Raw genomic sequence first — 21,241 nt, forward strand, 5'->3', positions numbered from 1 at the left:
ACACATAAGAGTCAAGAGGCGAGTTCCGGCTACCGACCGCACTTTGCTATCGACCTCAGTCAAGACGTCTGGTCCCCATAGACTTAGCCATATCGGCGCCTGTCATAAACGCAGTAGTCATTCCTTTCTCAATCATTTACGATCTTCCCCCCGAAACAATAGCTGGTTTGGACAACCGTCCACTACAATACTACAATAAAGAAGGTTTGTCTTACATCCACCGGCCACCAGTGGATCAAGCGTCGGTATTTATTTCAGGCAGGTATCTCTTCATTTATTTCATATAAACCACGAAGACAATTCAGTCCTTGTATTGCCCACATTACCATAACAGATCACTGATGGACACACCATACACAGGCTCGTCTGCAACAGCACTCTCAAATTCACCCACTCTGTCTTCCCGTGACGCTCTTTCCTCATTTGATGGTCAGGAAGATGGATCTGCTGTGGATAGCCCCATATCATCATCTTCGTCTCGGGAACCGTCTCTAGATGCCTCAGCAGATGGCATGGATGCAGAGTTTGCGAACCCATCCGTGGAGTCCGTCGTACTTTCAGAGGAGTCTGTTCCGCGACGTACTTTAAGGAAGCGAGTCACGACGAGCAAGGGATCATCATTGCGATTCAAACCCGCTTCCGTTTCTGCCATCACATCACGTCAAGGGACTTCTTCCGAAGACAATCTCAAGAAGAAGGCGTATAAACAGGCATTTTTACAATCTGCAGCCCGTGCTCAAAACGAGAGAGAAACTAGAGTGCGGGAGTTGAAGAAACGCGCGTTGGTAATCCCATCTACAGGAAAGACGCCCGCAACATCGCGCCAACGTCTCGTAATGCAGATGGTTTATGATGAGATCACCCCGTACCCTGACGAAGCTTGGGTATCTCAGCTGGGAGTCATCATAAACAGGTTCGTCGTGTTGTTAGTAGCTCGTCGCCGTCGTATTCCCTAATCTCGCCTATCATAGGGAATATCACCAAGTTAAGAACTGGTTCTCCAACCAACGGCAGAAAGATGCTAGGGATTCACGACAGCATACGCCTCAGCCCACCACTCCTGCGAATCTTGAAGCATCTTTATGCAAGATTACATGTGATGGACGCGACTTGCGCCTCCGCACCGCCGCGCTGGACTCCTGCAAGTCAGAAGATTGGTCCGACGCCTTCTTTGATGAGGTGGTTATGATTTACAATTTCCGTCTTCTTGCAAAGCATAGTCAGGAAGAGGCAAGAGCAGCTTTCGGTGAACCTGAGCCTGATGTGGGTATACTCTCATAACCAAACTTTGTCTATTGCCTTTCATCTCATCATCCCGCACTCTCACTGTATGTAGCTGTAGTACTCAAGACGCTTTCTGTACATTTTAATCGTGGGTAATATACGTACCTCTTATAATATGGTCGCCGTTGATGATAACCAATAACCAATCATGAGCTACGGAAAACAAATGGAAGCGCTGTCACTGTATGCATGCATTATGTATCCGAATGATTGCTTAGCAAGGGCTGATAGTCAATATCTTTCTGCCTCCACCGGGTAAATAGGCCCCTGCGTATACCATCACCCGATGTCCGTTTTACTTCTCCCGCCCGTAACACCTCGTATTTCTTCCCTCTCCAGATCACCTCGTTTCCAAGCATAGCTAAGAACCAGATTGGCAATGCTAGAAGTTCACGCAGGCACCATGCACTGATGAACTGCCAGCGTCTGTCTGCTGGGAGAGGATGACCAGCAAGTGACTCGTAAACATCTAGATCCACCCAAAGCCAAGCTGCATGGTGAATGACAAGAAAAAGCCATATGGGAATGCCGAAAAGATACCGGAAACTTGCAGCAGCAATGGAGCTAGCAATAAGGTTTTCGGTAAGGGGCTCGAGGATGGTTGCCGCAAGAACCATGTGTTTGCGAACGCGAATCCAGCGTACACGCCTCCACACGTAGTCCGATAAAGACATTTTCCCAATCACATTATGCGCCACGTCGCAGGACAGATCGTGGCGGAGATCCAGTTCGTGCCATAGAGCACTGGCAATCATGTTGTCTTCGGCCAAGAATTTACCGAACGCAGCAAGGCCATGGGTGCAATCCTGGTCATTTTCTGACACCATGTGCACTCGGGGCTTCAGCGAACCGTTAACCCGTTCTAGATCAGAACGCCGGTAGAGGTTTGATTTCCCAACCACACAAGATTCGATAGATGCAGCGTTGATTGCGAGATACATCTTCGCATGATTAGTATTGAGGAATGCCTCCTCAATTCTTGAACCAAGAAACCCTTCTGGAGCAGGATGCAAATGGGACGTGATGGACGAGCGCAACGCGCCTCTTGGGAAGGTTTGTCTGTGTGGATGGCTCGAGCAGGTCAACGGAGCGCGCGAGTGTCCCGGGTGCAACCGAAACACCTGAATCAATGACCCAGAGAATGTCGTGGGTAGCTTCGTGATATGAACGAATGAGGTTGTTGACTTTTGGATTAACCCCCACCACCTCTTCTCCTGAATTGCTTTCCTCAGCTGAATCGTCGACATTGCTCACTATAGACTTACCTATTATAATCCTGGAATTGATGCTGGGGTATTTAGAAATGAGCTCTCTCGCAACCGGAAGAGCTTGGTCTTGCTCATCAGCAACAGACAGTATAATTTCGAAATTGGGGTATTCTTGCGTGAATGTAGACTCAAGGTTCTCGTATAAGTTGGCATCCAGGCCTTTCAGCGGTCGCAGAATAGATACACCATGAACAGAATTCGGCGGCGCCGTTGCAAGTGGAGACCGTGGTCGCATGCGATACCTTCTTCGACTGTGGTATGCGACAGTAAGCGAGGGTTGATGCCCAAGTAGCGCAGTTGCTCACCCTGTTCTGCATCCCAAGAGACCAACAGTCCATAAAAATAAATACCACACGAGCCCAAGGATAGCGAAGATGAAAGGAAACGACAGTAGACTCTGGTGAGACTCTGGCTGAGAGTTCATCGGTGTATGTGTATCATACGTGTAGCATACAGTATTACGAAACAGTATAAATATGATTCCATTAGCATGCTTGTGAAAACACGTCTAATTTTACATGTCCTTTATATATGCACCTTGAAGTTCATCTAGGCGAAATAGCTGAATAGTATTCTGGTACGCCTTTTCTGACACGTTCTCAAATGAAATCCCTTCATTCAGCCTGTGTATGACCCACGCAACACCTCCGATCGCACTGGGCTCGTTTCTCCCTTTCACTGGCTTGCCCATCATGAACGATGGCAATTTAGTGCCAGAAGGGAAATACTTTGACTTTAATGACACCGGGAGCGACTCTAGGAAAGTCTTTGACGCATGTGTTGAGGTCATTGAGCACCAAGGAGCATCTAGCATCATATAAATTTTCAGTTTCCCTTCATAAGTGTTATAAATTGACCTGTCTCAAGTAAGAGCCTGTCTGATCGAATTGCCTTTGCAGCCAGTAAATTTTGCTCTGTCTTCAGGGAGCACCCATTGACGCTAATTGTGATCATCAGTGCCAAAATTCCACGCTAACCCTCTGAAACCACACCTAATGTGGAAGCCCATGTCCATCTGTGCGTCAGAGTCAGCGTAATTTAAAGAAGAAAAGACTATGAACGCACGAGCTCAACGACCTCTTCGACTGACCCAGTGAAGCTGTGCACAACTCCCTTTCTCTCTCCCTCCTCACCGAAACCTTCGTCGCGAAGTATGCTCACAAAGTCTTTGTGTGCCGCGCGGCAGTGTAGGAATAACGGCAACTTGTGTTTTTTGGCGAGAAAAAGTTGTGAACCTGCGAAATACCATACAACACAACAGTTAGCTTGACATAAGGGGTCCGATGTTCCACACATACGGAAGTGTCGTCGCTGTACATCTTCCGGTGCAAAGTGCGTGCGATCGTAATCTGATGATATCAATGGTTACATGCAGAGGTTAAACATGCAATATAGACTTACCCAAGCCACATTCACCAATAGCAACAACTCTCCCTTTGCCATGGAGATTGGCACTTATGAGCCTATCTAGCTCTTGAATGTAGGCCTCTGGGCCGCCTGGGTGCGTGTCAAATTCCTTTGAGCGGGTTGGGTGACATCCTACCGTTGCAAAGAAGCCTGTAAGATAAAGAAGCGCATAATGATATCAGAGTGCACATAAATGTGGTTCTGCGAGATGGTGCGAACCAAGTTGAGCAGCAAGCGACAGCGTAATTTTTGATTCTCGAAGGCTTCCGCCTGTGATTATCATGGACTGAACACCAGCCAACCGCGACCTGTCCAGCACTGCTTGGAAGTCATCTGCGAATTGATATTAGCGACATTGCAGGAGCATTTAGTCTAAGGCCACGACAAACCTTCGTGCTTTCTTTTGCCATGGTAAATGCCCTGAAATACAGGATCTGTGAGATTAACTATCGAATAAAAATATTGGAATCGTAAATCCGATAGTGTACCACTATTCCTGTAACACAGACTCACCTCCGATGTCTATGGTTAGCCAGATCAATACCAGCAACAGATTGAAAGTTTAATGTTGGTCCAACCTATGAATCTAAATGTCCCCGATAACGCAGCTGGTACTGGATTTGAGGGTATAATGGTTACGGGCATGTCTATGTCGGGTACAAGTGGTCGGATAGAAAGTTTGTTCCTTCTAATACTTAAGTAAAGGGGTAAGATCGGCAAGAACATGGTTGGTATCCACCGGATTATGTAATTCTTCATGTGAGTGTATCCCATAATCAAGTACTCAGATGTTCGGTCATCTTTAAGATTTTCTTCTGCGCATAGTAAGTAATATCTACCGAATACAACTATGCATTGGTGCGAATCCTTGCCTCCCTGCGCCTTGCGCCCCCGAACATGTCCCGAACCATACCCAAGAAAATGTCCTTTATCGCCGCACGGCTCTCCCAGAGGGGGAGGACTGATGTAATACAAGCAGCCACGAAGAGCCACGTCACACAGATGATGATCCAACCTTTGAAAAAGTTCAGAGAGAACACATAGTGTGACAGGAACATTGGTATCGGTATAAGCTGCGATCAAGTTAATAACCGAGCATCAACACACGACTTTGCACTCACGAAAAGTACGACGAATGTCATTGTCAACGAGGCCCAAGTAGCGACCTTGAGTGACTTCTGAAGCGATGCGTATTCTTCAGCTGGGACATCAATCGTCATGTCAGTCTTTGGCCGATGCCGCATCCACCATGGTACTTTCTTGTTTCTCTTTCTCGACAGGAGTGTCGGAGCCAGAGCCAGAGCCTGGTAAGGTTGCCTGTTTTCGATCCATCTCTCTTCCTCTGGGATTGATTCTTTTAGTGGCAGACCAATCGAACTCATTGTCAGGCTTGATGAGAGTGATCACCGCAGAAATGATAGCACCTGAGCAGCAAGCGCCCAGGTTTCCGGCGAGGTTGGGATACATTTGTCCTTGTCCTTCGTCAGCGTAGAGCGCAATACCTTCAGTGGATACGAACTTACCTGTAGTTGCGATAGTTAATTCACCGTAATACGTTTTTGCAACTGCCAGCCAGGCGATTATGCCAACCACTACTCCCCCCAATGCACCACTGATGGCAGCCTCTTTAGTTTGCTGGCGCCATACTACACTGAAGATAACTGGCCCAACAGCGCCAGTGAATAAAGTTCCTGAGAACAAGAACAACCAGTTCAACGATATGCCAATTCCGTTCCACAACGAGGCAACACATGACATGACTAGAGCCCACACTGCGACCATTATGTGAGATACACGCATAAGAGTCTCTGGTGATGCCTGGACGTATCACCATCAGCGTTTGTTCTTGGGAGTGACCGATTTCTACGTACATCAGGCCTAAAGTGGATCTGGTACAGATCAAATGTGAGAATGGACGATGTCGCTATCATCTCGGAGGATGCAGCTGAGGTCACTGCCATGAAAAGCAGTATCAACTATATTTACAGTCAGTCAGTTGTTATTGACCGAGAAATATTGGCCCACCATGGCTGCTGCACCACCACTGCCCAATAGTGTCACTACACCAGCAGGGGCAGCCAGGCCAGCATTAATCTCCGCCACCGTGAGTCCACCAGGATACGGGAAGCTGGGATCTAAAGTGTCATCAGATAAGTACCTAGAATTTTGTTCGAGATATACTAAAACTCACTGTTGGCAAGCGCGACAGCAGCAAGACCCATGATGGAGGAGAAAGTGAGAGGAACGGCAAACCAGGCAATGCCGCCCATAAGATAGGCTCGGACAGCAGTTTTTGCTTCTGATGCGATTGCACGTTGCCAGTAGCCCTATTCGTGATATTAGCAAATATCTACTTTTACGATACCAAATAACGAGCCTGATCCAGCATGACAGTACCGAATCCACCAGTGATCTGGATAATCATAAATGTGAGGCCATCTCAAAAAGAACCCTCAGTAAACGTCTGTGGGGGGTGAGACAGACAGCTCACAGTTAGATTTCAGGGTCAAGTATGAGCCATCTTGGTTTCCGGCCACAGGTCGTTCAATGCTTGCTTGTTGTAGCAAGTGGTACATTCCCTCAAAACCGCCGATGAGGTCCGCTTTCGTGTAGGTCCAGAAGAAGAAGTAAAGGATGAGGATCATCAAGATGAGTGTATGTGAGTAGTCGCCTGCAAACAGACCTAGATCAGTGGGTTAACTTGGGGGGAATTGTCGATCACCGACATAGGAACGTTGCGCGAAGACCCCCAAGGATGACATAGATACAGACTCCTAGCGGAATGAGAAAGTTGGCGGCATAAATGTTCATCCCGGTGAAGGCATTAACTACTGCACTGCCACCGAGCAGTAGCATACTAGAGACAATGAGATTGACGACCAATCCGAAGGTCGCGAACATGAAATGTGCTCCATTACCGTAACGAGCGTGGACGATCTCGAGGAAGGTGTGGCAGTATGGTGCGATCATTTTAATCCGCACGGCGAGAATTGCCATAATGAATATTTGAATCGTAGCACCTGCTGCATAATAATAGCCAGCACATAGACCGTACTCGTAAGTCACTGTAGAGCTTTGCAAGAGTGTGGCCGCCCAGGTCCATGCTGACACGATGCCAGAAGCAATTAGACCAGGTTTGACGCTGCGTGATGCCGTGTTGAACTCCTCGGAAGTGGCGATCTTGTAGGTCGTGTATCGATTTTGAAGGGTTGATAAACCCATCATGAGGATAGCAAACACGAAACCGATACCGAGCACAACCCCATACCCTACACCTTGGGTCAGAACTTCAGACCCTGTGGTTGACGACATTGCAACGACAGACGGGATGTTTCGAACGCGCTATTTGAAAAAAAAAAATCAGACTTTAAAGTGCTGCCGAAATTTAGCTATCAAGTATGCGAAGATAAGCATGAGAGAGATCCAAGCAGGTACGCGGCCCAGTCTTCTCCCCACATGTAACGCACACCGCGGATATCTTTGGAGTTGAAATGAATAAGCGCTGAAGATAATTGCGGGCATTCCGTGATTGGCACATTGCACATTAAGAAACGGCCAGCGATAACTTGATAAGGTCAACGTATGCGCAGACAGGTCGCTCGTATCGCGTAAGAGCTCCGTAAAGTGAAGTACATCCCTTTTCATACTTACTGTGGAATCAAGTTGGATTAACATATCGAGCGTGATTCAATCGAACGTACAGCATCATGCCCAAGCCAGTAGTTAAGTTACGTCTTGTTTGTCATACGGTGAGAGGAATCAACGGCACGGAGTACCACTGGGTGACGTCCTGACTCCTCAGCGTCTTTTATATTCCTTGTTTAGAGGAATAGAGCAGATGATCGTTCTGGAGAGCGAGTGCGATCTTGACACTTGTGAAAAAGCTGAGAACGAATGCAAAATGGAGTGATAAGAGTATTATACTTAGGCCATGGGTACCAATGATACTTAGTGGGACGGCGAGATACAGCAGCCTGAGAAGAGATTAGTTCATGTGGAGTTCAAGTTGAGTTCAAGCACGGATGCTTTCAACAACTTCCGTTATTCGGGAAGTGCCGACTGCGTCGGCAGAAACCTTGCTTGCCATGCAGGGGTGTTTTATCACTATTGTCTACCATTTAATGTTACACCTTCTGAATCACCTACGCGAGCTCGCGACGTCAACGTTTCGACCAGCGTTGTGAGAGGCAATGGGATCGATCATATACATTTGCCCTTTGTTGCGTTCAGTCACGTGGAACGGCTTCAATTATGGGTCGGAGAAACCTTGCAAAGCAAGGTGCAGTGATTGGTTCCGGCTTTCGGCACCCTAGGTAGGACGTGCTGCACTCTTTGCTTTGCTGTTTGAGAGGACCTCTTCAAATTAATTCACTATGGCTTTGCAACGCCTGAAACAGCTTTCTTCCCATCTTACGGGTTCCTCAGCCACGGGCTTGACTGCTTTGGAGCAGAAACATCCAGATGACGTGGTCATAACAATGGCCATCCGTTCTCCGTTGACCAAAGCGAAGAAGGGTGCTCTGAAAGACATGATGTGAGTGGTCGATACCGTCGCTGGGGATAGTATTCATGTCTGATTTAATTGACAGGACGGATGAGCTTTTGCTGGAGATGTTCAAGGTACGTTCGTTGCATACGCCTATATGTAATTTTCACTGAGCAGACCTTCAGCAAGCAATAGCTCAGTCTCATGTCGATCCGAATACCGTTGGTGACATCTGCGTGGGCACAGTACTCGCTCCAGACCCAGTCTATCATGCTAGAGGAGCCGCGCTGGCAGCGGGTTTCCCGGAAACTGTACCAGTTCAAGTTGTCAACCGCTTTTGCTCTAGTGGCCTCATGGCCGCAACTGTCATCTCAAATCAAATCCGCTCTGGCCAGATTGAAATTGGACTTGCTGTCGGCGCTGAGTCCATGTCCCAAAAGTATGTCAAAAACTCAAGTTTATTTTGCGAGGCTCAACTATGCAAGCCCTGACAAAGGTGCTCCACCTCAGTCCGAAGCTCTTGGGGCAAATGCTGCCGCTAAGGATTGTCTTTATCCCATGGGTTGGTCCAGCGAGAATGTCGCTCAAGATTTTGATATTTCGCGGGAGATTATGGACGAGTTCTCGGCGAAATCTTTTCAACGGGCTGAACACGCTGAGAAATCCGGTTACTTCGCGAAGGAGATTGTTCCATTCACTGTGTACCAGAAAGATCTTACCACTGGTGAACGGAAAATGGTTGTGGTAACAAAGGACGATGGTATCCGTTACGGGACGACGAAAGAGGCACTTCTGAAGATACGGTCAGCATTCCCTCAATGGGGCAAAGCATGCACGACGGGTGGGAACGCAAGCCAAATCACTGATGGCGCAGCAGCAATCATGATGATGACTAGGCGCAAGGCAGAGGAGCTTGGACTTAAAATTCTGGGCAAGCATGTCAGTACCGCTGTTGCAGGTGAGGGAAATCTCCAGAAAAGGCATTTCCTTGCTGAAAAATTCGAGAGGCTGCCCTCCTCGTGTGATGGGCATTGGCCCTGTGTACGCCATCCCCATGGTTCTTCGAAACGCCGGGTTGAGTACAGAAGACGTTGACCTGTATGAAGTAAGTTTAACGACTCGTCAAGGGGTGCATGCTCAATTTTGGTACATGAACTAGATTAATGAAGCATTTGCTTCGCAGTACGTCTACTGCATCCGGGAGCTCGGTCTAAACCCGGAGAAAGTGAACGTTAACGGAGGCGCTATAGCCTTTGGCCACCCATTAGATGAGTACATCCCTCGCGTTGTATATTATTTACCGCATGCTGATATGGAGTGCCTTTGATTACGGTGCACCGGAGCGAGACAGATTGTTACGGGATTAAATGAGCTCCACCGGAGAAAGGGAAAGGCATGTATTCAATCCTCTTTAACTGAATTACCTTTAACAATTTGATGCAGGTGTTGGTCACTTCTATGTGTATCGGGACTGGAATGGGTGCAGCGGCAGTCTTTGTCCGGGAGTGAAGAGATGGATATTTTTACCGTTAACTTTGTATTTTGAGACCATGGTATCCAGATACTTAAGCTTAGCCGTGATGCCGTTTTGTAAATTGGTGGTCCGACGAATACACAATTGCTTCTGTTCCCATCTCACCTTCATCACCGTTCGTGCGCTCGTCTCTTCATCTGGCTATTTTTTTCCTAGTCAACGCCCACCTATAGTCTCTCCTTTACATTCTTTTCGGCCTACCCTGCAGGCCATTTTGTAGCAATGGCTGCAAATTATGATGCATTGAATAGTCAGCCTAGAATTTCCCCGTACGGGTCTGGAGATCCCTACTACAACGAGTCGTCAGGTTACATTACACCCCATAGCCCGCCCAAGAAGGCCGTTAGTAAATGGGTGAAGTTCGGCATACCCGTCGCCATTGTCATCATCGCTGGCGCAGTTTTGGGTGGTGTTCTGGGCAGTCGCTCAAGCAAGAACTCTTCGACGCAGGGCTCTGCGGCTGCGGCTGCCACTTCAGCCATCAGTGCGAAAAATAATCTCGGTCGTTTCGCCACCGCAACAGACAGCCAATACTTGGTGCCTATCTACCCAATGACCGTGAGTCTTGCATCCCGAGAAATTTCCTCGGGTTGTTGATTGTCTTAATCCCGCAGACCAATACCGCCGCCTTTACTACTCCTACATTCGTTTCCACCACCGACGCTAATCTTGCCTGGCCGCAAGATCCTTTCCAACCATCCAACCCCAGCCCCACGCAAGTTCGCTCTGACAGGCCTCGCCTCATCGCTCCTACTTACATGTGGGAGACCCTTCCCAACCTCATCAAAAATGATCCCTATCTTTCTGGTTGGAACGACACTATTTTCGGAAATGCTTCACAATACATGGCCCTGCCTCCTGTCGTTTATTATTTGGATGGCGGTAATGGTATTTTGGATCCTGCTCGTGAGATCAAGCAACGTGTCAAGGCATTTTCTTACGCATACCGCATGACCAATGACACGAAGTGGCTGGATCGCACCTATACCGAGTTGCAGGTATGTTTCATTGTCTAGTTCGAGGTCGCCTGACGTCTGACGCCCCGTGATCATAGAACGCCGCTGGCAACCTGACTGGCGGTTGGGGCCCTGCTAACAACACGAAATGGAACCCAACTCACTTCCTTGACACTGCTGAGCTCACTGCAGCCTATGCTATCGCTTACGACTGGCTGTACAGTGGGTGGACGGCTGATCAGAGGGCCTCGATCATGGCCACTATGATTGAGTACGGCCTTAGTAACGGGATTACCGCCTACAGTGACACCAACGACCCGCTGGCCTTTGGCTGGTGGAGAAATAACACAGAGGGCAACTGGAACTGTGTTTGTAACAACGGCCTTACCATGGGTGCACTTGCTATCCTCGGCGATGACACCACCGGTATCGCTGAACAAATTCTTTCCATGACCATTCCCAATGCCCTCCAGAACTGTGCTCTTGCTCCTTCGAGCGACGGCTACATGGTCTGAGACAGCCAACTACTGGTACTTCGGTACTACCGGCCACGCCGAGATGGCATCTTCGCTGTTAACCGCCACTGGTTCCACATACGACCTTTTGTCCGTCAATCCAGACTTCCAATATACCGGTCTATACCACATGTATGTGTTTGGCCCCGGCTCCCTCTTCGGCTACGGTGATTGTGGTCCAAACAAATATTCCACCACTGCCAACGCCATGATGTTCTACGGCCAGCAGTACAACATGCCGCAGTACCAACTTTTCCAGCGTGATCAGTTTGATGCTGCTGAGCCATGGAGCATGTTCTGGTACAACCCTGCTGTTACGGGTGCTTTCTGGGATGGTCTAGCACTCGACCACTTCTTCGATAACAGCACTGATCAATGGGGCTCCATGCGATCCAGCTGGACAGACGAGAACGCTCTCTACGTCGCCGTTAAAGCGGGCACGCTGCAGGGTCACCAGACGCACAACGACCTTGATTGCGGCGACTTCGTCGTTGATGCTCTCGGCTGTTCGTTGGTTCGGAGAGCTTGGATCTGGAGACTACAACTCAATAGGCTACTTCAGCAGTGATGCACAAGACAGTCAGCGATGGTTATACTACCGCAAAATGACGGAGGGTCAGAACACCATTTTGGTCAACCAGCAGAACCAAAATGTCCTCGCTGCTCCAACCGTCAGCCATGACACCTCGGGTACAGTCCAGGGGTCCAGTACTGTGATGAATGTTCCCGGTGACTCAAGCGCCTACTTCGTTGCGGACCTGACGAGTGCATATTTCAACGTGTATGTTTGCTGATACTTGTATGCGGAACTTGCACTAATTACCACCCGTAGTACCTCGTTCTCCCGCGGAGTTCACTTGATCAACGGACGCAAGCAGGTGCTCATTCAGGATGAGATCAATGCTCAACAATCCATCATGTGGCGAGCACACACCAACGCAACCGTTTCCATAAGTGCAGATAGCTTGACAGCTACACTCACCATTGGTTCGGCGACGACCATTGTTCAACTGCTGAATCCTCCATCTGGCGCTCAGTTCAGCACCTTGACTGCTACTCGGTTCGCCAATGATCCTACTCCCCCACAACCTGATCAGCCTAATGATGGTGTGACTGTCCTAGTGATCAGTTTGCCTGCTGGTTCGTACACGTTGGAGGTGCTCATTAACCCGCAATGGCCAGGAATGTCTTCCAGTGCATACACAACCCCCAGCTCTGTGCCTCTGAGCCAATGGTCACTGACCGGCCCTTCTTAGTTTACAATTTCTTCAGACTCTTCCTTCGTTGTTATGCGATGTCGGACGTTCGCAGACGAGATTGATTTTTCTTGAGTTGGAAATTATTTCACCCCTTTGGACGTACGCAGCTTCACAATATGACACTGATTAGCCTACGTTCCGCCGTTGTGCTTTCGGAGCACTGATAATTTAGATCGATATTCAACGCGTGTTGTAGTTTATACCATCTACAAATGATGAGCTATGGCAAAATGAAACGGCGGCTGACATATTTCCGCGTTCGTTGTTGGTCTCCTTGACAGCCCTGAACAGACGCTCATCTGTTTCTACTACAACACACGCCAACGCCGCGGTTTCGCTCCTTTACGCTAATACAACGACATTCTTTTTTCCTTCTGTCTTTTCGACGTGATTCGGATAGATAATCAGAGAACCGTTACCTCACTGAGTGAGTACCTTCTATCGCCGTAACTTGGTTCTTTTTGTTGACCTTTTTATCCAACTCCTCATCGTTCTCAACCACGACGTTGACTGTCTTGTATCGACGGCTGGTCCATTTATTCGCTGGGACTCATTCGATCTCAATCTCGACCATTCTTCTCTGCGGCCTGTAGTCGCCGAGGTTTAGTTTAGGCTTCAAGTTTTCTTCAACACGCGACAAATTCTGGTGAAGATGCCAAAACTCAGAATTTCTCTCCTTTTCTACATCACACTCGTTCTCTCCTTGGTCATTGCATCAGATGCAAAAGCATTTGACTCAAATCACCAAGTCAGCCACAACCGCTTCCTCAAGAAGCGGGCGCCGGCTCCCCAGCTTGGATTTCCGCCTACTACAACCACCGCCGTGACAACGCAGTCCGTAGCGTTAACGGTAACTACAGCTGATAGTAAAACCACATCTTCTGTATCTTCTTCATCCTCTTCTTCCTCTGCTACTTCGGTGAGTTTCACCATGTCCATCCTAGATACGGAGCTGAAATTGCATCAATAGAACTCCGGTGGGCTACTTGGAACTATAGTTAGCGCAGTTTTACCAACGACAGCGACCTCGACTTCTTCTTCGTCGTCGTCGTCGTCGTCATCTTCCCAATCCTCCACCTCCCCAACTAGCAGCATTCAATCAACACCGTCAACTACCCAAAGTCTTCAACCCAGTCCTTCTACGACCACTGCACCCACGCAGGCGGGCTCTCAGGGCTCCTCTCCGTCAGTAGTGTTCCTTACCAGTACTGCGTCTGCAGGTGCAAGCGCCACACCATCCTCCTTGTCCTCTGATTCTACTGGTATCACGCACACTGCCCTCATCGTCCTCATTGTCGTTGCTACAAGTGTCGGTGGCTCCATCATCATTTGGACCATCATTCGCAAGTGGAAGTTTGGCAAATCTTCTAGCTTTGAAGACCGCATGCAACCTATTGACTGGCAGCCGAATAACGATGACGATGGTGGTATTCCCGGTATGAACCGCCGCAACTCCACCGCATCATCATTCCACTCCGGATCTGGCCACGGGCACGTCGGCGCTGGCACAGCAGGTCTCAACCCCATTCCTGACCATGATTTCACTGCAGGGCCCGCCAATCTCGCGCCTGTTGGCGGTTACGCTGACCTTGCACGTGGTCCCAGTCCCCAGCCCATGATGCAGGAACTAGCGCGTGGTCCTAGTTTCACTTCGCGTCAGTATCAGTCTGACCAGTATGGCGTTCCACTTCACCATGGCGGCTACGCCACGCACGGATACTGAGACGGCCGAAGCCAGGCACGGAGAAAAGTTGGATGTTGCACGCAGTCCATTTCTCCATCGTCTCTCATAGAGTGGGGGCGGAGATGTATCCATTTTCTGCATTACTCACCTTTTTATTCTGTCGTATCAGTCAATACATCCGCTTGCTGGACCACGCATTCGCCTCTGTCTCGTTTACGTTATTCCTAGACGACAAACGTTATGCTTATATTTTTCGCGTCCATGCCCAATTTATTGCATTTTCTTCCCATCGTACTTATTATACCCCCGTCGCTATTCTTGTGTTTTTGATGCTATGCCTTACCAGCCAATCAGTGCGGTCGGTCTATTGATATTACTTGCACGGTCGGGTAGTGATCTCTTTCAATAAAAGACTGTCTTTTGTGCAGGTCACTAATGACTATTATATTGTAATCTACACAACGGAGCTTGGGTTAGGTCGAATTTTCTCGTGGTATTTCCATTCCTCGCCAGAACTTAAAAGCTAAAGCCGCAAAAGGAACGAGGATGAAGGACGTGGCACCCACCCACCACCAGCGCGTGATGAACGGAAGTAGGGTAGTCCGTGTATGAGGGGTGTGTGCAGCAGACGAAGGCTTCTGATCTCTATCGTCCAATTTTGTACTTGCGAACAAGGACTCCAAGCCCGTCGGTCGTTCTGGAGGGAAGAAACGCTGTGGCTTGAGCCACGAACCGTCATCATTGTCATTAAGGATCTTCCTCGGCTTCGCCGGCGATGGAACGGTGGGCATCCAATCCATAGCATCTTCGTCCTCGTCTTCATCCACCTTGCTTTGAGAGGACGTGTATGTTGAATTGGACGCGATGAGAGACGGGAGGCCGAAGATCGGGTTGCTGGGGGAGATTATGGGATTTGATGAGAGTGAGAGGGATGCGAGAAGGTCTGGCTCGCTGGCAGTATGCAAGTGAGGTGCGGGTGATGCGCGAGGCTCAGGAGTAGGACGGGCAGAAGTGGCTAGATGCTGGTGGCTAGAAGTATCAATTAAGCGAATGGGCGGAGGTTTTTGCACGCGCAGAGCGACAAATGAGGTAGCACAGATCTGAGCGCATGACGCCTGTGAACATGAGTGAAGGGGGAAGGTGTGATTTGTACTTACGAGCACTTCGACGACGAGTGATGTTAGACAATAGTAACGAGTTCGTGATGATGCTGGGTATTGCGAGAGATACAGGTAGTCCCGCGAAGGCGAGTGCCATGAAAGCGCGAGAAGAATAGATGAGAGCAGTCTAGAGAACCATGCGGTCATTTGGAGAATCTGATAGTGCGTCAGTAGAATAGACGACGACTTGTCACAAGGACTGACGATATAATTTTTCTTGCCGCGAACGCGGAGATCGCGACCTTGTATTCGCGCCTTCCGGAAGGAGTAGTATGTTGGATCCCAGGCGGTCCAAAATATACTACAAAAAGTGACAAGTGGAAGAGCATGTCGCACATGACCTAGTACATCGGGAAAATGCAATCTCAACACAACTGCGACATGAAAGTCAGATGATGGTCATGTCAGATCTGTGAGAATGTGTTGACGCACCAGACGAATGAGCAACAACAGCCACGGCTAACGTCATAAACCAAAGAAGCCCTCTTATTCTCCACAAAGCTAGATGGGTCTGAAGATTCTCTCTTTCTCTGCTTGATCCCGAAACTTGTCTCTGCTTCTCCTTACCTCTGCTGTCATTTAGCCATCCACCCAGAGCCTTCGTTCGTGCCATATGATCCTTCTTCCGGATCTCCTCTTCCACAGCAGGCATACAGTTGGCACACACCGGAGGATATCGTACATGCAATGATTCACGGATATTCTGGAAGTTTCTCTAGACGCTGTTCATAGTCCGGATGCTGTTCAGGACGTTCAGTGTGATACGACGCGCGGAAAAGGGCAGTACCTACATGTGGTGGTGGTAGGTAATTTGAAAGAAGGTTGACCAAGAGCATTTGGTTGGTCTGGCACGTGTGACAGAACTGGCCGCTTCCGTACATGGATGGCAGGCGGTCCTTGCTGGGAGAAGCTGTGAATGAATCAGAGGGTGAAAAGCACCGATGAATTCGAAGCTTACCTCGCTTGGCAAATGACTTTGAGTTCAGGGATTCGTCGTGCATAGCAGGTTCATCTGACATAATTTCGCCATTCGCGTCGTAGCGATTCCAACAGTCACAATGCGGGCAGCGAAAAGATCGTGGATCCGGCGGCGCAGGTTTAATGTTTGAACGGCAGAAGAAGCAGATTGTGCTGCTAGTGTTACGAAAGAGGGGAGGCATTTGGTGCGAGGCGTATGACGGTCAGCATAGAAGAAGTTTGGTTAAACGGCGTTGTGAAGTGTATTTGCAGTTGTTTATAAACTGACAGAAAAGGAAATTTCATTCGTTTCACTAAAGTTTCAGTTGTGGATGTAACCACAATGTTACTGGCCCCAACGCATACAACGCCCAGAGGCCAGGTGGTCCTGCAGCCCACATATTTCACGTCTTCCTTGTTTGTGGACCCCGCACGTGAAGACATCGATCACCTTATTCAAGTCTACATCGAGCGATATGGCAGGTCTCCGCCTCCTCAGCCTTTTGTGCTGTTCAAGGAGATCTGGACCAACCGCGGATGGACATGGTTGCATTTCAAGGCATTTGACGCCAGATCTCGCGATTCCTTTCTTAAAGTCACTATGCGACTCTTCTCAGGTAAAGTCGCGATGCTTCGTTTCCCCTGAGCAGTGACCTACCCATATTGTACACAGAACGGTTAGCAGAATCTGAGTCTCCTCTTATTAGAGCTGCTGCTCTATTCGGTCTTTACACCTTCTTTGCGACTCAGCCATCGACGTCAGCTCCGCCGTTACATGCCCTCGCTCATCTTCCTGTGACAATTGGTAAGCCGCACTTCTGTATTAAATCGAGATCGGGTAGCTCACTGGATCACAGATATGTATCAGTCTTTACTGAAGCTGCCCGACGTGCTCAATACGGATTTACTCCGCCCTTTGAGACCTCACGTAATATTTGTACTTTCCGCCTTGCAAAAAGCTCAGTTCTTTCTCATACTCCCTCCGTCTAATTTGTATCCGCTTAATCCTCGAGAACTGCCGAGGGAAAAAATTATGTCAGACGTCGCGGATGCATATGAACAGGTAGCTTCTGCCACTACAAATGCACCCAAGAAGAAAGGTCGACCGTCAAAGCATGACAAGGTGAAGAAATCTAGGGACGCTCTGGTTGCGCTGGACAAGTGGCTGGACAAAACTGCATACACATATCAACCATCTCAGGCTGCAAGCGCCGAGGCTCCACAACCTGTCACTACGCATATTCTACTTTCACATCCGCCAAGCACGACGCGGAACAATTACCGGGCAAAAAAATCGGAGGTGCTAGAGAAGCTCGAGCCCAATTATCCGTATGTCACTACTGAAGAAAGAGCGTCTGGACGAGCAGCTTTGGAACGAGCGAACCGGGGGGTTGTAAGCAGGCTACAAAAAATTGATGAGGAAGCGGCAGCAAGAGGAATGGAGATTGGGGGAGAGGGCGGGGAGCGGACTGGGCTACGTCGTGTTGAGAGAGCGGCTGATGAACTGGGTAATATCGGTTCATTGGGAGGTCGGGGCGGTCTCCTTGGATTGTTGGAAGGCGCGGGTATTGGACAGCAAGGTGAAATTAAATCATAACTACAACCAATGACATGTCGATGACACCACTAGTAATGTCTCCCCTACCCAGCCCTATATAGATGAAGGAAGATAGTCGTTCCTTCTAATATAGACTGGAGATAGACATTTATTGATTGGGAGACGCGCTAGTGGCCGCACTGATACATGTACAGGATAATAATCATTGAGACAAGAAAATACTGTACGAGTCTCAGCGTGATGACAGACCAACACTATTGGTATTACCTAGAGTCTAGACTGAGTCTAGGTCTACGAGTTAGTTACAGTACCAAGTGTAAGTTACAAGAATACGCACCTCGGCGTAATGATAGAACAATGCTGACAGCCGAGGTGGGAAATGCTATGCGCGATGTAAAAAGTATCAGGGCAAATCTGAGCGCTGAGTGGCGAAGGTGAACAACTGTACAGTATTTGTAACATATTGGAGGAACACACGGACCATATGATGGGATGAGTAAGTAAGTATGAGTCTCGCCAACAGGTACAGCTGAAGTATTAGCGCAATAGAATGAACCCTTTTGGGGTGCCTTGGGACACTACTGGTGACATTGGTTTCTGGTTTCTGACCGCTATGCGGAGGATCAAACCGTCAAAGGCATGGGGTCAGTCAACATATCAGAAACTTGTTGTAGTTCGAGCGCATGTGCCTGAGCCTGAGGGCAGATAACTGAATAAGCAAAATCCATGATGGCAGTCTCTCCAGCGTCATTGGTGAGAAGATTACTAGGAGTTTCTACAACCACACAATAAGAAACGGACTACTTAGTAGGTCCGGACTTTTCAATGCTTGTGCCACTGTAGGACATCAACAAGGCACTGGCATCTCCATGACAATCCCAGAAAAGGCCATATATCCTAGGAATTGGTATACCGGCAGATTTGAGGATGTTATAAACACGCTCCTCGTGCTCCAACTGCTGGGTCTGCTCAGGAATAAGAGCCAGCTTCATGACAATTGGGAGGGACGCGGGAGCATGGTCAATCTCCATGTCAAGAATGCCACCGTGCACAACACCGGTAGCACCAGGAGCAATTTCACTGGTCAGTGCGACAAGGACGTGGTATTCTGAGGTGGAGATGGAGGGGGACCGCAAGGGAGTTGCAGAGTGAGACATTTGGGCAAATAGAGCTGGGCGGACAGAATCATAAACTCCATACTGTAGCCGTACATAAGCTGTCGTAATGGTGTCTAGTGTTGTAGTCTGCAATACGCCAATGATAAGTTTCGTGATTATATCGGAGAAAATGTAGTACTGATTGAGGTGTGCATGTGCTCAGTGTCCCCTTCTTCTACCTCCGTCTTCCTTCCAGTCAGTATCAACCCGCCCATCGTCAGGTGGTTCTCGGGTGAGAATCTCATAATGGCACCTTCAAGGATGGCGAGATACAGCCCAGTCTGCAGCCAGCCGTGTGGCAGGTCAGAGGAAGTGCGGTTGATGGGTGGATAAATATAAGGTTCGCGACCTGCGATGTCTAATCCCAATATACTCGATGCTCCCAGAGCTCAAATACACAAAGGTATTATCATTAAGAACGGCCTAGGCCCAAATCTTGTAGTATTGATATCAATCTTCGAACCACAGCAGACGTGGATCATAGAACTCACCTGTTCAATCATGTCATGTGTTGTTTGTTCTCTAGGGTCCAAGGTATCGGTGTCATGAACCAGGGGGGATTCAGGATCGGGAAACTGCGAAGAATAACATTCTATGAATACTGATTAAACTTCGTATTGTTGGGCATTCAAAAGTGTACATACCAAATAGCCATGTCATGGATGTCGACGTAGCATCACGTCCAACAGGCTTGCTTGAAGATGCATTAGTATGAAGACGCGTGACATGCTCTTCGCAACCCGGGGTGCAAAGTGACCATGACAATACACCCCTCCGGGCAATCCTCGTCACAGCATCCATGATGCCTTGAGACCCCACAGACAAACTCTTGAATTCCCATGTTGCAAGAGTGGCAAAATTGAATGGTCATGTAACCATTGCCATTTCGTACGCTCGGCTTCATGCATCCTCTTCTACAAAGGACTTTTATGCACCACACCATCCCCTAGAGCTTTGAGGAATCCGCCCGCAATAGTGTGTGAACGAGAAGATGCTTCATGAGACCACCTTAACACACGCCCCCGATCCCAGAGGCCACTGTGCAAGTGCGGCAGAGAGCCTAAGGTGGACCAGTTGGATGTCCTGGCCTGATAGAACTCCAGCACACCTGCCTCACTCATCACTTCGCTACCTTCGATACAAGTGAGATGGGACTCCCGCAATGAAACCAAGAACAAGTCCATAGGAGGAGGGTGTCCTGTTGAACGTAGTGTATTGAAGGTTTTCTGCACATAAGATACGAGTGCAGTAGGCAGTCCATTGACGACTTTAATCGTGCGTAGGAATTGGGTGTTACTCAGGTAGTTTCCATACCACGCAGGGCTTCTGGAAACTTACTGTGGCTGGCATATCTTGGTGATAAGGTAGGTTCCGTTTCCTGAGTACGAAGGTGGCAAATGATTGGTTCCATCTTGCTGCATCAGTAGATGGATTATCGGATACTGGGCCCAAGGTGGCTGGTACAAAGGGGGCTCGCCGGTTCCGCAAATCTTGTAGCTGCAAAGACCAGCGGGGTAGAAGACAGAAATGAGGGCGATGCTCGAGAGGTACCACAAGTAAAGCAAAGTTGACGAGGGGAATGCGAAAAGCTCTATAGTAACACAGGAAGTTCAGTAGAACTACGTCTAGTCTGTTAGTCTTATCAAATTGAATGTGACGTAGTTGTAACGACTGGTCGATGGCTACGTCACTCAGAAACTTTACTCTAGCACTACGAGTCTTCGCGTCTACTCGTGACACTCTTGGACGCAAAGCCTTGCTTCGTATGAGAGCTGAGAAGACCTTTGGAGAGAAACAGAAGACTCAGAGGAAGTCGGACGACAGACGAAACAGGGAACAACGTTATACATGATGATGGTTCGAATGTACAAAGCATTTCGACTCAGTAACTACTGATCCGCTTGAACCATAACACCCCTTCAAGTAGCGAGAATGTAGTGGGAGTGTTGCAAATCCCACACCGGAGTGCGATCTGTCCGGAATCCCATGTTATCAAGTAATTCTCTTGCGAAAGCC

The 21,241-nt window shown here is 48.7% G+C and overlaps 10 protein-coding genes across 10 annotated transcripts; 5 read left to right on the forward strand and 5 right to left on the reverse strand.

Moving 5' to 3' along the window:
• Nucleotides 1–41: 41 nt before the first annotated feature.
• EDB91DRAFT_1109888 (uncharacterized protein) lies at nucleotides 42–1,412 on the forward strand. The gene is made up of 3 exons (XM_041317653.1): nucleotides 42–258; nucleotides 361–913; nucleotides 972–1,412. The coding sequence occupies exons 2-3, from the start codon at nucleotides 513–515 to the stop codon at nucleotides 1,279–1,281; spliced, it is 711 nt and encodes a 236-aa protein (XP_041181413.1). The 5' UTR covers nucleotides 42–258; nucleotides 361–512; the 3' UTR covers nucleotides 1,282–1,412.
• EDB91DRAFT_1109889 (glycosyltransferase family 21 protein) lies at nucleotides 1,413–3,036 on the reverse strand. The gene is made up of 4 exons (XM_041317654.1): nucleotides 2,858–3,036; nucleotides 2,550–2,803; nucleotides 2,278–2,498; nucleotides 1,413–2,255 (listed from the first exon to the last, which is right to left on the reverse strand). The coding sequence occupies exons 1-4, from the start codon at nucleotides 2,974–2,976 to the stop codon at nucleotides 1,479–1,481; spliced, it is 1,371 nt and encodes a 456-aa protein (XP_041181414.1). The 5' UTR covers nucleotides 2,977–3,036; the 3' UTR covers nucleotides 1,413–1,478.
• On the reverse strand, nucleotides 3,015–4,716 carry EDB91DRAFT_1109892 (uncharacterized protein). Its single transcript, XM_041317655.1, has 10 exons — nucleotides 4,538–4,716; nucleotides 4,473–4,481; nucleotides 4,349–4,405; nucleotides 4,179–4,292; nucleotides 3,954–4,109; nucleotides 3,851–3,901; nucleotides 3,618–3,787; nucleotides 3,545–3,567; nucleotides 3,410–3,492; nucleotides 3,015–3,359 (listed from the first exon to the last, which is right to left on the reverse strand). The coding sequence occupies exons 1-10, from the start codon at nucleotides 4,683–4,685 to the stop codon at nucleotides 3,067–3,069; spliced, it is 1,104 nt and encodes a 367-aa protein (XP_041181415.1). The 5' UTR covers nucleotides 4,686–4,716; the 3' UTR covers nucleotides 3,015–3,066.
• Nucleotides 4,717–4,807: 91 nt separating this feature from the next.
• EDB91DRAFT_1235278 (Sodium:solute symporter family-domain-containing protein) lies at nucleotides 4,808–7,504 on the reverse strand (the record flags this gene model as incomplete). Its single annotated transcript, XM_041321298.1, has 11 exons — nucleotides 4,808–5,032; nucleotides 5,081–5,185; nucleotides 5,208–5,431; nucleotides 5,483–5,777; nucleotides 5,831–5,935; nucleotides 5,985–6,094; nucleotides 6,151–6,286; nucleotides 6,325–6,398; nucleotides 6,451–6,630; nucleotides 6,686–7,246; nucleotides 7,429–7,504. The coding sequence occupies 11 exons, from the start codon at nucleotides 7,502–7,504 to the stop codon at nucleotides 4,808–4,810; spliced, it is 2,091 nt and encodes a 696-aa protein (XP_041181416.1).
• A 745-nt stretch (nucleotides 7,505–8,249) lies between these two features.
• On the forward strand, nucleotides 8,250–10,077 carry EDB91DRAFT_1109899 (Thiolase, N-terminal domain-containing protein). Its single transcript, XM_041317656.1, has 8 exons — nucleotides 8,250–8,493; nucleotides 8,549–8,579; nucleotides 8,631–8,884; nucleotides 8,931–9,403; nucleotides 9,453–9,550; nucleotides 9,605–9,713; nucleotides 9,777–9,838; nucleotides 9,889–10,077. The coding sequence occupies exons 1-8, from the start codon at nucleotides 8,333–8,335 to the stop codon at nucleotides 9,952–9,954; spliced, it is 1,254 nt and encodes a 417-aa protein (XP_041181417.1). The 5' UTR covers nucleotides 8,250–8,332; the 3' UTR covers nucleotides 9,955–10,077.
• Nucleotides 10,078–10,201: 124 nt separating this feature from the next.
• On the forward strand, nucleotides 10,202–13,139 carry EDB91DRAFT_1308807 (chondroitin AC/alginate lyase; the record flags this gene model as incomplete). Its single annotated transcript, XM_041325073.1, is given in 6 exon segments — nucleotides 10,202–10,537; nucleotides 10,594–10,977; nucleotides 11,034–11,412; nucleotides 11,432–11,956; nucleotides 11,988–12,231; nucleotides 12,283–13,139. 6 exon segments carry the CDS (start codon nucleotides 10,202–10,204, stop codon nucleotides 12,704–12,706), a joined length of 2,292 nt encoding a protein of 763 aa, XP_041181418.1. The 3' UTR covers nucleotides 12,707–13,139.
• Nucleotides 13,140–13,361: 222 nt separating this feature from the next.
• Nucleotides 13,362–14,883, forward strand: EDB91DRAFT_1308813 (uncharacterized protein; the record flags this gene model as incomplete). The annotated part of the gene is made up of 2 exons (XM_041325074.1): nucleotides 13,362–13,628; nucleotides 13,680–14,883. The coding sequence occupies 2 exons, from the start codon at nucleotides 13,362–13,364 to the stop codon at nucleotides 14,430–14,432; spliced, it is 1,020 nt and encodes a 339-aa protein (XP_041181419.1). The 3' UTR covers nucleotides 14,433–14,883.
• Nucleotides 14,839–16,740, reverse strand: EDB91DRAFT_1109905 (Ima1 N-terminal domain-containing protein). The gene is made up of 6 exons (XM_041317657.1): nucleotides 16,512–16,740; nucleotides 16,345–16,463; nucleotides 15,986–16,256; nucleotides 15,758–15,927; nucleotides 15,551–15,709; nucleotides 14,839–15,493 (listed from the first exon to the last, which is right to left on the reverse strand). The coding sequence occupies exons 1-6, from the start codon at nucleotides 16,711–16,713 to the stop codon at nucleotides 14,867–14,869; spliced, it is 1,548 nt and encodes a 515-aa protein (XP_041181420.1). The 5' UTR covers nucleotides 16,714–16,740; the 3' UTR covers nucleotides 14,839–14,866.
• A 95-nt stretch (nucleotides 16,741–16,835) lies between these two features.
• On the forward strand, nucleotides 16,836–18,237 carry EDB91DRAFT_1197140 (uncharacterized protein). Its single transcript, XM_041320602.1, has 3 exons — nucleotides 16,836–17,127; nucleotides 17,184–17,315; nucleotides 17,368–18,237. Exons 1-3 carry the CDS (start codon nucleotides 16,854–16,856, stop codon nucleotides 18,105–18,107), a joined length of 1,146 nt encoding a protein of 381 aa, XP_041181421.1. The 5' UTR covers nucleotides 16,836–16,853; the 3' UTR covers nucleotides 18,108–18,237.
• A 586-nt stretch (nucleotides 18,238–18,823) lies between these two features.
• EDB91DRAFT_767624 (uncharacterized protein) lies at nucleotides 18,824–19,420 on the reverse strand. The gene has a single exon (XM_041328337.1). The coding sequence runs from the start codon at nucleotides 19,223–19,225 to the stop codon at nucleotides 18,869–18,871; it is 357 nt and encodes a 118-aa protein (XP_041181422.1). The 5' UTR covers nucleotides 19,226–19,420; the 3' UTR covers nucleotides 18,824–18,868.
• Nucleotides 19,421–21,241: the final 1,821 nt, after the last annotated feature.

The sequence above is a fragment of the Suillus paluster genome, assembly GCF_016628075.1.
Source record: "Suillus paluster strain FC165 chromosome Unknown EDB91scaffold_7, whole genome shotgun sequence".
Classification (NCBI taxonomy): Eukaryota; Fungi; Basidiomycota; class Agaricomycetes; order Boletales; family Suillaceae; genus Suillus; species Suillus paluster.

Coding starts and splice junctions, on each gene's coding strand:
- EDB91DRAFT_1109888 (XM_041317653.1), top strand. CDS start 513: ATGGATGCAGAGTTTGCGAACCCATCCGTGGAGTCCGTCGTACTTTCA. Junction 914..971: donor CTGGGAGTCATCATAAACAG/GTTCGTCGTGTT, acceptor CGCCTATCATAG/GGAATATCACCAAGTTAAGA.
- EDB91DRAFT_1109889 (XM_041317654.1), bottom strand. CDS start 2,976: ATGAACTCTCAGCCAGAGTCTCACCAGAGTCTACTGTCGTTTCCTTTC. Junction 2,804..2,857: donor CTCTTGGGATGCAGAACAGG/GTGAGCAACTGC, acceptor CGCATACCACAG/TCGAAGAAGGTATCGCATGC. Junction 2,499..2,549: donor CAATTCCAGGATTATAATAG/GTAAGTCTATAG, acceptor AAAGCAATTCAG/GAGAAGAGGTGGTGGGGGTT.
- EDB91DRAFT_1109892 (XM_041317655.1), bottom strand. CDS start 4,685: ATGTTCTTGCCGATCTTACCCCTTTACTTAAGTATTAGAAGGAACAAA. Junction 4,110..4,178: donor GTCGCTTGCTGCTCAACTTG/GTTCGCACCATC, acceptor TTTATCTTACAG/GCTTCTTTGCAACGGTAGGA. Junction 3,493..3,544: donor GACATGGGCTTCCACATTAG/GTGTGGTTTCAG, acceptor GATCACAATTAG/CGTCAATGGGTGCTCCCTGA.
- EDB91DRAFT_1109899 (XM_041317656.1), top strand. CDS start 8,333: ATGGCTTTGCAACGCCTGAAACAGCTTTCTTCCCATCTTACGGGTTCC. Junction 8,580..8,630: donor TTTTGCTGGAGATGTTCAAG/GTACGTTCGTTG, acceptor GCAGACCTTCAG/CAAGCAATAGCTCAGTCTCA. Junction 9,839..9,888: donor TCCACCGGAGAAAGGGAAAG/GCATGTATTCAA, acceptor AATTTGATGCAG/GTGTTGGTCACTTCTATGTG.
- EDB91DRAFT_1109905 (XM_041317657.1), bottom strand. CDS start 16,713: ATGCCTCCCCTCTTTCGTAACACTAGCAGCACAATCTGCTTCTTCTGC. Junction 16,257..16,344: donor ATTACCTACCACCACCACAT/GTAGGTACTGCC, acceptor AGAAACTTCCAG/AATATCCGTGAATCATTGCA. Junction 15,494..15,550: donor CACTCGTCGTCGAAGTGCTC/GTAAGTACAAAT, acceptor TCATGCGCTCAG/ATCTGTGCTACCTCATTTGT.
- EDB91DRAFT_1197140 (XM_041320602.1), top strand. CDS start 16,854: ATGTTACTGGCCCCAACGCATACAACGCCCAGAGGCCAGGTGGTCCTG. Junction 17,128..17,183: donor CACTATGCGACTCTTCTCAG/GTAAAGTCGCGA, acceptor TATTGTACACAG/AACGGTTAGCAGAATCTGAG. Junction 17,316..17,367: donor TCATCTTCCTGTGACAATTG/GTAAGCCGCACT, acceptor ACTGGATCACAG/ATATGTATCAGTCTTTACTG.
- EDB91DRAFT_767624 (XM_041328337.1), bottom strand. CDS start 19,225: ATGTCTCACTCTGCAACTCCCTTGCGGTCCCCCTCCATCTCCACCTCA.